General features: G+C 53.4%; 1 protein-coding gene across 2 annotated transcripts in view; it reads right to left on the bottom strand.

Moving 5' to 3' along the window:
- Positions 1-12,366, bottom strand: part of RAB11FIP3 (RAB11 family interacting protein 3) — a 98,792-nt gene that overhangs the window by 52,936 nt on the left and 33,490 nt on the right. For both annotated transcript variants that reach the window (XM_015125204.3, XM_028840763.2), the window contains exon 2: positions 8,266-8,359. In XM_015125204.3, coding sequence (XP_014980690.3) covers positions 8,266-8,359 — 94 coding nt within the window. The remainder of the gene's footprint in view (positions 1-8,265; positions 8,360-12,366) is intronic.

The following is a 12,366-nucleotide window of genomic DNA, read 5'->3' as shown; positions in this document are numbered from 1 at the left end:
AATGCTAACAGTTGGCCGGGCGCGGTAGCTCATGCCTGTAATCCCAGCACTTTGGGAGGCCGAGGCGGGCGGATCACAAGGTCAGGAGATGGAGACCATCCCAGCTAACATGGTGAAACCCCGTCTCTACTAAAAAATACAAAAAATTAGCCGGGTGTGGTGGCGGGCGCCTGTAGTCCCACCTACTTGGGAGGCTGAGGCAGGAGAATGGCGTGAACTCAGGAGGCGGAGCTTGCAGTCAGTTGGGATTGCGCCACTGTACTCCAGCCTGGGCGACAGAGCGCGACTCCGTCTCAAAAAATAAAATAAAATAAAAAGTAAAATGCTAACAGTCTTGCCTGCACTTCCAAACACTGAAACACAGAATTAAAAACTTTCAAAACACAGCAAAGCGTTTTGGACACAGTGCATGAGAGCTCAGGTTCTGACAGTGGGCAAACAATCTGAGGGTCTTGCCCCAGAGGGCAGAGCGAAGATATGAACACAGATGGCATTTTAATATTCTTGGTAGGACCTAAATACCATCCTCATATCAGTTTTCTCTATAACAACGAAAACAATTTTCAATTAGCTGGGAATTTTTCGTGTGCGTTTCTCTTATTCTTCCAGAGCGTGAGGGGTGTGTGAGACACAGCAATGGCCTATTTGGAACAATTCCCTCTCTATCTCATTCTATTCCTGAAACAAGGCCTGTGGCTGTGACGGTAAAGCCTCCTTGTGCTTCCCTGCAAACTAGGCCAGCACATCCTGCTGGCCACTCCTTGACGCAGCAGGGCTGACGGACAACACAGGTTGCCGCAGCCACAACAGAGGTAACAACACCTGAAGTGAACCTCGGCTGAAGTGCGGTTTGGGTGATCACATTTTTTTTTCTTCTAAGTGCTATGAAATAATTCCATTCGATTTCATTTTATTCTACTCTCACTCTCCTTCCTAATGGAACATAAATCATGACATCAAATTACACAACAGCAAAGCAGAGCCCGCAGCCCCAGAGGCCATGTGTCCAATGCCATGGTGGCACCTCCTCCCTGACGCCCCAGCACCTCCTCCCAGACGGCCCAGCACCTCCTCCCAGATGGCCCAGCACCCCCTCCCAGAAGGCCCAGGACCCCCTCCCAGACGGCCCAGGACCTCCTCCCTGACGCCCCAGCACCTCCTCCCTGACCCCCCAGCACCTCCTCCTTGAAACCCCAGCGCCTCCTCCCTGATGCCCCAGCACCTCCTCCCTGACGCCCCAGCACCTCCTCCCAGAAGGCCCAGGACCTCCTCCTTGAAACCCCAGCACCTCCTCCCAGAAGGCCCAGGACCTCCTTCCTGAAACCCCAGCACCTCCTCCCTGACGCCCCAGCACCTCCTCCCTGACCCCCCAGCACCTCCTCCCTGACCCCCCAGCACCTCCTCCCTGAAACCCCAGCACCTCCTCCCAGAAGGCCCAGGACCTCCTTCCTGAAACCCCAGCACCTCCTCCCTGACGCCCCAGCACCTCCTCCCTGACCCCCCAGCACCTCCTCCCTGAAACCCCAGCACCTCCTCCCTGACCCCCCAGCACCTCCTCCCTGAAACCCCAGCACCTCCTCCCTGACCCCCCGACACCTCCTCCCTGACAACTCAGCACCTCCTCCCTGATGGCCCAGGGCCTCCTCCCTGACACCCCAGCACCTCCTCCCTGAGGGCCCTGCACCTCCTCCCTGACACCCCAGCACCTGCTTCCTGAAGCCCCAGCACCTCCTCCCTGAGGCCCCAGAACCTCCTCCCTGACGCCCACTCCACTCTGCTGTCAGCTCTGCAGTCGGCTCGGTGTCCCACCCCTCACACCAGCTCTCAGGGATGTCCCACCAGCCTCTTCAGGAGCCTGAGGCTGGAGACAGAATTGTGAGGCCTGCCTCTCACCTCCTCCTTGTGACCCTGCCTCACCGTGGCCTCCAAACATGCCAGGTGCAGCCCTCGTGGGATGCTGCCTTCCCATCCTGCACGTTCTCAGGGAGGCCTCCCCGCCCCTCTGCCTCCCTATTTCCCGCTTGTTTGTGGTCTGTCTCCCACTGGAAAGCTCCCAAGGGCAGCGGTTCTGCACTTCTGTTTCGTGCTACGTCCCAGAGCCTGGAACAGGCTGGTTCGACGGCACTCATGGGACCGTTGCCCCATTTGTCCCCGTCCATGGTCCTCACAGGTCCCAGCTGTGCTCTCCCTCGGCTGCAGCCACCTCCACCAGCCTGGCTCAAGCTCTCCTGCAGTGAGATAGGAGAGCCCTGGCTGGCTCACGATGTCTAGCTCACCGCCCTCTCAAGTAGACAGCCACAGGAGCACCCCAGGCCCACCTGTCAGCTGCTGGGAAGGAGAGAGGGGTGACCCAGCTGTTGTGGGATTGACCCAGGTGAAGGCAAGGAGAGAAGGGAACGGTGTCTGGGAGAAGGCCCCACCTTGGCATGTCAGGTTGCTGGGCAACCACTAAGAAACATCTGGAGACGGGCTGTCCTTGGGCCATCACTCTCTCACCCCTACAGTCACTAAGCCAAGATGCTGGCAACCACAGGCAGCCACAGTCCACAGCTGGCAGCCCCCAGGCTTCCCGGACAGAGCATCAGGCTCCTCCAAGGGCAGCAAGCCAGGCTGGAGGCTTCATTCTGCTCAGTGGGCAAAGCCCACCCCAGGGCATGGGCCTGCCAGGAGGATACCCTGACTCCTGAGCTGAGAGTGGGCACCTTCCAAGCCAAGGCCTCCCAGGAACCCCTAGAGCTGAGCTTGCCCCATTTCGTGTTAGCCATGGTTCACAGGAGCAAACCAATCCTCACCCTGAGGACAGAATCATGGACCCAGGTGGCTCCCTCCTGCCCATACCATGGTACCCAGGGCCACTGCTGTTCCCAGCCTTGACTCTGCAGAGGGATCTGAGCACCTCACCTGCCCAAACCTACAAAAAGCCGTCTTAACTCTCCATGACAGGCTGTGTCCCTGACCCCGAGGGACACATCTCTGTCCCAAATCGCCTGCAGTCCGCCCTCAGTTACAGGCCCAGGAACACGCTCTGCCAGCCACATTGTGCAGAGCAAGTTTACCCTATGACAAGCCAAGAGCAGCACCCAGTGACTGGCGAGGGCCCTGAGTACTCTGAGTCTTTGTGGCACCAAGGAAATGGGTTGTAACATTTATAACAAGACCAGCAGTCACAACAAATAATTTCTGGTTTTATACAAAATGCATAGAGTTACAGTCCTGTTCCCTGTGATTTCATACACGTGCCTGTCACTAGAAAATGAATGCAGGCAGGGCGCGGTGGCTCACATCTGTAATCCCAGCACTTTGGGAGGCCGAGGTGGGTGGATCACCTGAGGTCAGGAGTTCGAGACCAGCCTGGTCAACATGGCAAAACCTCGTCTCTAATACAAAAAAATTAGCTGGGAGCAGTGGCGCGAGCCTGTGGTCTCAGCTACTTGGGAGGCTGAGGCAGGAGAATCGCTTGAACCTTGGAGGCGGAAGTTGCAGTGAGCCAGATCACGCCACTGCACTCTAGCCTGGATGACAGAGCAAGACTCCATCTCAAAAGAAAAAGGAGCCAGTGCTGACAGGTTGTGACTACTGACAGGCCACCGACACTCCCCTCTAAGCTCGCATCTACTTCCTCTGTATTTTCCAAACAGTCCCCATGAGATGCCCTGCCACACTGCACCTTGCCCCATTTTCCATCCTCCAATCTTCCAAAATGGTTACATCACCATCTTCGGTTACATCAATATTCAATTTAATTATTACGACTATGTAAAATATGGCTTGTTGGCCAGGCGCGGTGGCTCAAGCCTGTAATCCCAGCACTTTGGGAGGCCGAGGTGGGCGGATCATGAGGTCAGGAGATCGAGACCATCCTGGCTAACATGGTGAAACCCCGTCTCTACTAAAAATACAAAAAAATTAGCCGGCCGTGGTGGCGGGCGCCTGTAGTCCCAGCTACTTGGGAGGCTGAGGCAGGAGAACAGCGTGAACCCAGGAGGCAGAGCTTGCAGTGAGCCGAGACTGCGCCACTGCACTCCAGCCTGGGGGACAGAGCAAGACTCCGTTTCAAAAAAAAAAAAAATATGGCTTGTTACTGGACCAAGAAGTACAGGCTCTCTTATTCCACTTCTTGTTTTTCATGGAAGTGGTAACTGCCACCTGGGGTCTTGTGCTTGGCCTCCATGCACCCCCATCTCAGCCCCAAACACTGAAGCCTCTCTGATAACAGCAAGTTCTGGGGGTCCCCAGGCTCCCTCACCATCAACCTAGAAGCCTGCATCCAGTAATCCTTGACTTAAGAGTGAAGATGAAACACAGCCATACAAAACAAAAATGACAAAGCTACCAGCTTCATGAGGGGCTTTTCTCCTCCCTGCGACTGAGACCAAGCAGACGTGAGCCTCCAGCTGGCACCTCCATGAACTCAGGGGACCAATCGCTAGAAAAGAAGCATCCTGGCCGGGCGCGGTGGCTCAAGCCTGTAATCCCAGCACTTTGGGAGGCCGAGACGGGCGGATCACGAGGTCAGGAGATCGAGACCATCCTGGCGAACACGGTGAAACCCCATCTCTACTAAAAAATACAAAAAACTAGCCGGGCGAGGTGGCAGGCGCCTGTAGTCCCAGCTACTCCGGAGGCTGAGGCAGGAGAATGGCGTGAACCCGGGAGGCGGAGCTTGCAGTGAGCTGAGATCCGGTCACTGCACTCCAGCCTGGGCGACAGAGCGAGACTCCATCTCAAAAAAAAAAAAAAAAAAAAAAGAAAAAGAAAAGAAGCATCCTCTCGGGCATACCACCCCATGCATAAAAACCACCCAGCCAGCCCAACAAATACCAAAGCATCAGTATCATGAAGATCGCATTCTCTATTACACACAAAATTCGATTTGGAATTAATGGCAAGTTTTTTGTTTTGCTTTGTTTTATTTTGTTTTTTGAGACAGGGTCTGTCACCCAGGCTGGAGTGCATGGAGTGCAGTGGCACAAACACAGCTCACTGCAGCCTCCACCTCCTGGGGTCAAGGGATGCTCCCACCTCAACCTCCCAGGTAGCTGGGCCCACAGCATGCGCCACAATCTCAGCTCCTTTTTTTATTTTTTTTGCACAGCCAAGGTCTCGCTATGTTGCCCAGGCTGGTCTTACCCTCCTGGGATCTACTGATCCTCTCACCTCAGCCTCCCAAAGTGCTGGCATTACAGGAATGAGCCACTGTGCCTGGCCCATAATGGATTTTTCAAACTAAGATGAAAAAGTTTACACCTAGAATCTCCCCTGAGCTAACCAGTGAATCAGTTAGAGGACAAACTCATCCCGAGGGTCATGGGCAGGACTGCCATGTCATGAGTAACCTGAGGAGAACCAGACTTTCCAGAAGGCCTGGAGGGAGGACCTGCAGCACACCATGCAGCAAGCCTCAAGGCACAGGATGCGAGAGCCAAAATTCTCACAAAGCTGCTACTGAAAGCTTTGTGCAGAAGGACAAAGGTTAAATAAATTTATCAAGTATACATCTATCCTCAAGACGTTACTTAAGGGTTGCAGCCTATCAGTTAGACTGAGACACGGCCCCATCAGCCTCAACCTGCTGGTGCTCAGCCTGCAGACTCTAAGGCCTCCTGACTGTCCTCTTCCTCCCCCTTCTCCTGCCAATGCTGCCTCCTGAGGATCTGTGGCTACCTGCTCTGCCCATTGCTCTGCAGGCCCCTTGACCCAGAGCTTGCCTGCACCCTCCTCTCAGCCTCCAGGGCCTGCAGTCTCTCTCCATCCTCGCCCCACCTAAGGACTGCTTCCTCACCTGGGCCAGGTGGTCTTTACCTGGTTGTCAGGGTGTCCTTTCTCCCCTCAACCCCTCCTCAGAGAGGGCTGCCTGCCTAGTTCCCATCTCACCCCCGGCCTGCTACACTGACAGCGGCAGCACCTCACCCATTTGTCCTCCTGCCGCCACCCACTGGCCTTGCTCTGGTGCTGGTTCACCACAAAGGCCCTGGGGCCAAGCCCAGCGCAGAGGCCACGATGGTCCCACAACACATTCATGGGTGAAAGAACAGACAGTGGAATACAGAGTAACAAATGGAGAACAGACTGGGCATGGTAGCTCATCCCTGTAATTCCAGCAACTTGGGAGGCCAAGGTGGGCGAATCACCTGAGGTCAGGAGTTTGAGACCAGCCTGACCAACATGTTGAAACCCCGTCTCTACTAAAAATACAAAATTAGCCAGGCACAGTGGTGCATACCTGTAATCCCACCAGCTACTCAGGAGGCTGAGGCAGGAGAATTGCTTGAACCTGGAAGGCGGAGGTTGCAGTGATATGAAATCGTGCCACTGCACTCCAGCCTGGGCAACAAGAGCAAAACTCCGTCTCAAAAAGAAAAAAAAAAAAAAAAAAAACAGGGAACAACACACAGCACATTCCCCAGAGCCATCAAAGGACTTGGCATCTGATAAAACCCAGTACCTTAGAGACACTGTCAGGCAATAATTTTGTGGAGGAGACAGACAAGACCTGAGGTCGAGGCCCAAGGGCATCCATCAACCTGACTGCACCTGTCAACTCTGCAGGACCCAGCCAAGGTCTGACTTACCCTGCACGTGCAGGAAGGAGGGAAGGGCCCGCCACCGTCACCCCTACACCGCCTGGCCAAACATGAGAAATGAGAAGGCCTGTTCAGAGCTTCAGAACTTGACGTAAGATGGACAGTGCATAGGGACTGGTGAGAGTGTGAAACGGCACGGCCACTGTGAAGAACTGACTTTATCCCAGCACATGACCCACTCCTAGATACAGGCCCCAATGACTTGACGACACGCGTCTACACAAAGACTTGTACACAAACATGCCCATCACCAGGAGAATGAAGAAATGAAATACGGAACAAGCACACAATGGACGCTGCCCCCACAATGGACAGCACAGAGTCTGAAACATGCAAACCACACAGATGAATCTCAGAGGCATCGTGCTGGGGAAGGGATCGTGCTGGGGAAGGGATCATGCTGGGGAAGGGATCGTGCTGGGGAAGGGGTCGTGCTGGGGAAGGCGTCGTGCTGGGGAAGGGGTCGTGCTGGGGAAGGCGTCGTGCTGGGGAAGGGGTCGTGCTGGGGAAGGGGTCGTGCTGGGGAAGGGGTCGTGCTGGGGAAGGCGTCGTGCTGGGGAAGGGATCGTGCTGGGGAAGGGGTCGTGCTGGGGAAGGGGTCGTGCTGGAGAAAGAAGCCAGGTGACAGCACGCGACCCTCAAGGCAGGTGAAACTGGCCAGGCATGGTGGTTCACGCCTGTAATCCCAGCACCTCAGCTTTGGGAAGCTGAAGCGAGTGGATCACCTGACGTCAGGAGTTCAAGACCAGCCCCGCCAACATGGTGAAACCCCGTCTCTACTAAAAATACAAAAATTAGCCGAGCATGGTGGCGGGTGCCTATAATCCCAGCTACTCGGGAGGCTCAGGCAGGAGAACTGCTTGAACCCGGGAGGTGGAGGGTGCAGTGAGCTGAAATCGGGCCATTGCACTCAAGCCTGGGCAATGAGAGTGAAACTCAGTCTCAAAAAAAAAAAGAGAGAGAGATAGGCAAAACTAATCCACGGTGACAGAAATCAGCAACGGTGCCAGCAGGAGGGAAGGCACTGCCTGAGGGCAAGGGGTATGCGGGACCCACACGGGGACAGTGATGCGTGTGACAGGCTCCGCACTGCCAGGCATGGGACTCTGTCGGAGCTCACAGAGGAGCAGGCGTGAGCTGTACATTTCACTACAGGTAAATTTTTACTCAAAGGAAGACTGGAAACAAACACTGAGCTCTAGGGAACGATGGTGGTATGGGCTGCAGTGTTCAGGGTGGTGTGCGTGGAAGCATGCTGACTGCAAACACATCCCATTCGAGAGGGTCTGGGGGACAGACGAGATGGACAGAGACATGGAGAGAGTGCAACAAAGTGCTGCCTGCAGAGCACGGTGGTGAACACCCACGTGGGTGGCCATGGAATCATTCTTTCAGTACTTTGAAAATTCTCAAATTTCCATCATGAAATCTTTGAGGAAAGGGGCAATTGCTTTCTAGCATTATGGAAAAGTAGTTGACTCAGCCAATTCTGGAAGACAGGGTGTGTGAGGAGAAAGCAACAAGAAAGGAAGGAGACCACCTGGAAACCTGGGGGATGTTGGGGGCTTCATGGAGAAGGAACGATGACAGTCGGCACGAGGAGCCCAGTGACATGCAGGTGGCTGAGAGGATGGCTGAGGAAGGGGAGAGGAGGTGGGAGCTCATGGCGGGGACGACTGACCTCCGTTTCTGATGGCTGTGATCCCTTGGTAGAAGTCTTCAAAGCTGATCACGCCGAGCCCACTGGGATCCAAGTACTTAGTTAAGTCCTTCACCTGTAATTGCCAAATGAGACCAGGTTACCCTAAGCCTTTACAGCAGGGGTCCCCAACCCTGGACCTCGGACTGGGACAGATCTGGTCTATGGCCTGCTGGGAACGGGGAGGCACAGCAGGAGGTGAGGGAGCACTACCGCCTGAGCTCCCCTCCTGTCAGATCAGCAGGGGCAGGGTATCAGGGTCTCACAGGAGTGCAAAGCCTCCCGTGGGCTCCGCATGCGAGGGGTCCAGGTTGTGCGCTCCTTATGAGAATCTAACGCCTGATGACCTGAACAGTTTCATCCTGACACCACCCTGACCCCAGACCCGTCTGTGGAAAAGTGTCTTCTATGAAACCAATCCCTGGTGCCAGGAAGGCTGGGGGCCACTTTAGGGAATCAGGATTAGGTTGTATCACGTGCTTGGCTTTTTCACCAAAAGCACAGAAGCCGCCAACGTGGTGGTGCTGACAGCGACAACGTCTGACTCCGCACATACAAGAGGCAGCACAGCCTTCACAGGCCACTGCGGACGGCCACAGCCACAGGACAGGCAGCACCCTGTAAATGGGCTACCAGCAGCACCTGGTGTGATGAACCACGGGAGTGGGACCCTGGCCACTGAAAGCAGCCAGGGTCTTATGTGGGGAGATCAGTTCTGAAGTTTTAGATATTGTTCTGGCAAGGATCCAGCAGGCGAACATAGATATGTTACATAGATAACATAGATAAGCGGCCGGGTGCCATAGCTCATGCCTGTAATCCCAGCACTTTGGGAGGCCGAGGCGGGCGGATCATGAGGTCAGGAGATCGAGACCATCCTGGCGAACACGGTGAAACTCCATCTCTACTAAAAATACAAAAAATTAGCCAGGCGTGGTGGCAGGCGCCTGTAGTCCCAACTATTCGGGAGGCTGAGGTAGGAGAATGGCGTGAACCCGGGAGGCGGAGCTTGCAGTGAGCTGAGATTGCGCCACTGCACTCCAGCCTGGGCGACAGAGCGAGACTCCGTCTCAAAAAAAAAAAAAGATAACATAGATAAGCACACACCGCCCATTCAGAAATGCCTTCCTGGCTCTGCAGAGTCCTTGGTAGAAAATAACTGAGGAAAAGAGACCCTAGATATCAAAAATCATAAACGCTAAGTAGGTTAACTCACACACAGATATAACATAAAATGAAACTCTTCAGAAAGAATGCAGGTTTATTCTGCCAAGTGTAAACTGGATTTCACAAAAATTTAAAAAATTTCAGGCCGAGCGCGGTGGCTCAAGCCTGTAATCCCAGCACTTTGGGAGGCCGAGAAGGGTGGATCACGAGGTCAGGAGATTGAGACCATCCTGGCTAACCCCGTGAAACCCTGTCTCTACTGAAAAATACACAAAAACTAGCCGGGCAAGGTAGCGGGTGCCTGTAGTCCCAGCTACTCAGGAGGCTGAGGCAGGAGAATGGCGTAAACCCAGGAGGCGGAGCTTGCAGTGAGCTGAGATCTGGCCACTGCACTCCAGCCTGGGCAAGAGTGAGACTCCGTCTCAATTAAAAAAAAAAAAAAATTCAGGGGATGGGTTGGAAGCGGGGAGAGCATTAGGAAAAATACCTGGGCTTAACACCCAGGTGACGGGCTGACAGGTACAGCAAACCACCATGGCACATGTTTGCCTATGTAACAAACCTGTACATCCTACACATGCACCCCAAAACTTAAAAAATAAAAAATAAAAATTTAAAACTTTTATGCTCAAAAGATAACAATAAAAGCAAAAAAATGACACTGGGAGAAAGTATTTGCAAATCATGTATCTGTTAAATGACTTATGTCCAGAATATATAAGGAAATCTTACAATTAAGAAGACAACTCAGGCCGGGCGCGGTGGCTCACGCCTGTAATCCCAGCACTGTGGAAGGCCAAGGTGAGTGGATCACCTGAGGTCAGGAGTTCGAGACCATCCTGACCGAAGTGGAGAAACCCCATCTCTACTAAAAACACAAAATCAGCCAGGCGTGGTGGTGCATGCCTGTAATCCCAGCTACTCAGGAGGCTGAGACAGGAGAATTGCTTAAACCCAGGAGGCAGAAGTTGCAGTGAGCGGAGACTGTGCCATTGCACTCCAGCCCAGGTGACTGAATGAGACTCTGTCTCAAAAAAAAAAAAAAAAAAAAGACAACTGAATTTTTTTTAAGTGAGCAAAATACTTAAATAGAAATTTCATCAGATAATATGTATGAATGGTTGATAAACGCATGAAAAAATGCTCAATTAGTCCTCAAAGAAATGCAAATTAAAACCATAATGTGGCTGGGTGCCTTGTGGCTCACGCCTGTATTCCCAGCACTTTGGGAGGCTGGGATGGGCGGGTCACCGAAGGTCAGGGGTTCCAGACCAGCCCGGCCAACATGGCAAAACTCCATCTCTACTAAAAAAACAAAAATTAACCAGATGTGGTGGCACTCGCCTGTAATCCCAGCTACTCGGGAGGCTGAGGCTGGAGAATTGCTTGAACCCGGGAGGCGGAGCTTGCAGTGAGCCAAGATTATGCCACTGCACTCCAGCCTGGGCTACATAGTGAGAGTCTGTCTCAAAAAAAAAAAAAAAAGAAAAAAAGTTTGAGGCTGGGTGTGGTGGTTCATGCCTATAATCCCAGCACTTTGGGAGGCTGAAGCAGGCGGATCACCTGAGGTCAGGAGTTCGAGACCAGCCTGACCAACATGGAGAAACCCCGTCTCTACTAAAAATATAAAATTAGCTGGGCGTGGTGGCGGGCACCTGTAACCCCAGTTACTCGGGAGGCTGAGGCAGGAGAATTGCTTACACCTGGGAGGCGGATGTTGTTGTGAGCTGAGAGAGATCATGCCACTGCACTCCAGCCTGGGCAAAAACAGTGAAACTCTTGTCTCAAAAAAAAGAGGTTTGAACATTGATAAATATTTGATGATATTAAGGAACTGTTCGTTTTTGCAGGTGTGGTTATATTTTCGTAATTTTTCAAAGAGCACTGCTTTTTAGACACATGTACTGAAAAACTAAGAAATACCTCAAGAATCTGGGGTGAGGTACAGATGTCACCAGAGGCATGCCTGCACGTTGCTGCGACTGGGGCTGAGTACCAGTGCACCGTTTCACTACTCTCCACTTTCATATGGGTTTGAACTCTTCCATAATGAAAACTTCAAGAACAGCAAAAGAGGAAAAAGAGAGCAAAGAAGAAAGAAGTGTGGGCCAGGGAGAAAGGAAAAAGGAGGCAGCACTCAGCCACAGAGGGAGCAGACTCCTGAAGGAAGCCCCTCTTGGGTGGGGGGCTGGGCTGTGAAAATGCTCAGGGACAGGGAGAGGCAACAGGCTGGCAAGAGCCCTGGCTGCAGCCACATCCATTAACTGACAAACCCCTAGGCCCTGCGGTGAAGTCCAGATGCCCCGGCTGCCAACAAGCAGCAAGCACGGAACCCTCAAGGGCAACCCCGCTGGAGACGCCAGGACACAGCTGCTCTGTTTCAGGACAAGGATAGGGGGTGCAGCATGTGGTCAGCAAGGCCATCGCATGGGATGCGCCCAGGAGGCAATCCAGAAAGCCCGAAGCATGCAGGCCAGGACCCCTGCGGCTGGCCCTCTTGCCACTGTCGGCCAACATACCCCATAAAGTCAGGCTCAAACAGGGCCAGCCCCAGCTAACGGACCCCACAGTGCGGAATTCCTGAGCCAGAGACTGAGTTTCCGCTTCCCCTCCACAATGGAAGAGGCTGGGGCCATCGCCTCAATCCTAGGGCCCCGTGTGCCAGTGCGACTCTGGGCTCGGAAGTCCATCATCAGCCAACTTCCCGGAGGCAACCGGAGTTTATAAAACGTCTACCCACTTATCTCACAAAAGTCCTCCTTCCTAAGAATGTGAGAGTCTTGCTGGGTACCTGAGAGTTACCTAATCCAGAGTCCAGACTGGCCAATCTGTCCTGAAGATTCCTAAGGATTTCAACACTGAGGTTACTAATTGAACACAAAGTACCAAGTTGTTCATTCTGAAACATTCACCAAA

The sequence above is a fragment of the Macaca mulatta genome, chromosome 20 (genome assembly GCF_049350105.2).
Source record: "Macaca mulatta isolate MMU2019108-1 chromosome 20, T2T-MMU8v2.0, whole genome shotgun sequence".
NCBI lineage: Eukaryota > Metazoa > Chordata > Mammalia > Primates > Cercopithecidae > Macaca > Macaca mulatta.
The sequence above is the reverse complement of the archived record's forward strand: the minus strand, read 5'-3'. Positions and strand labels throughout refer to the sequence as shown.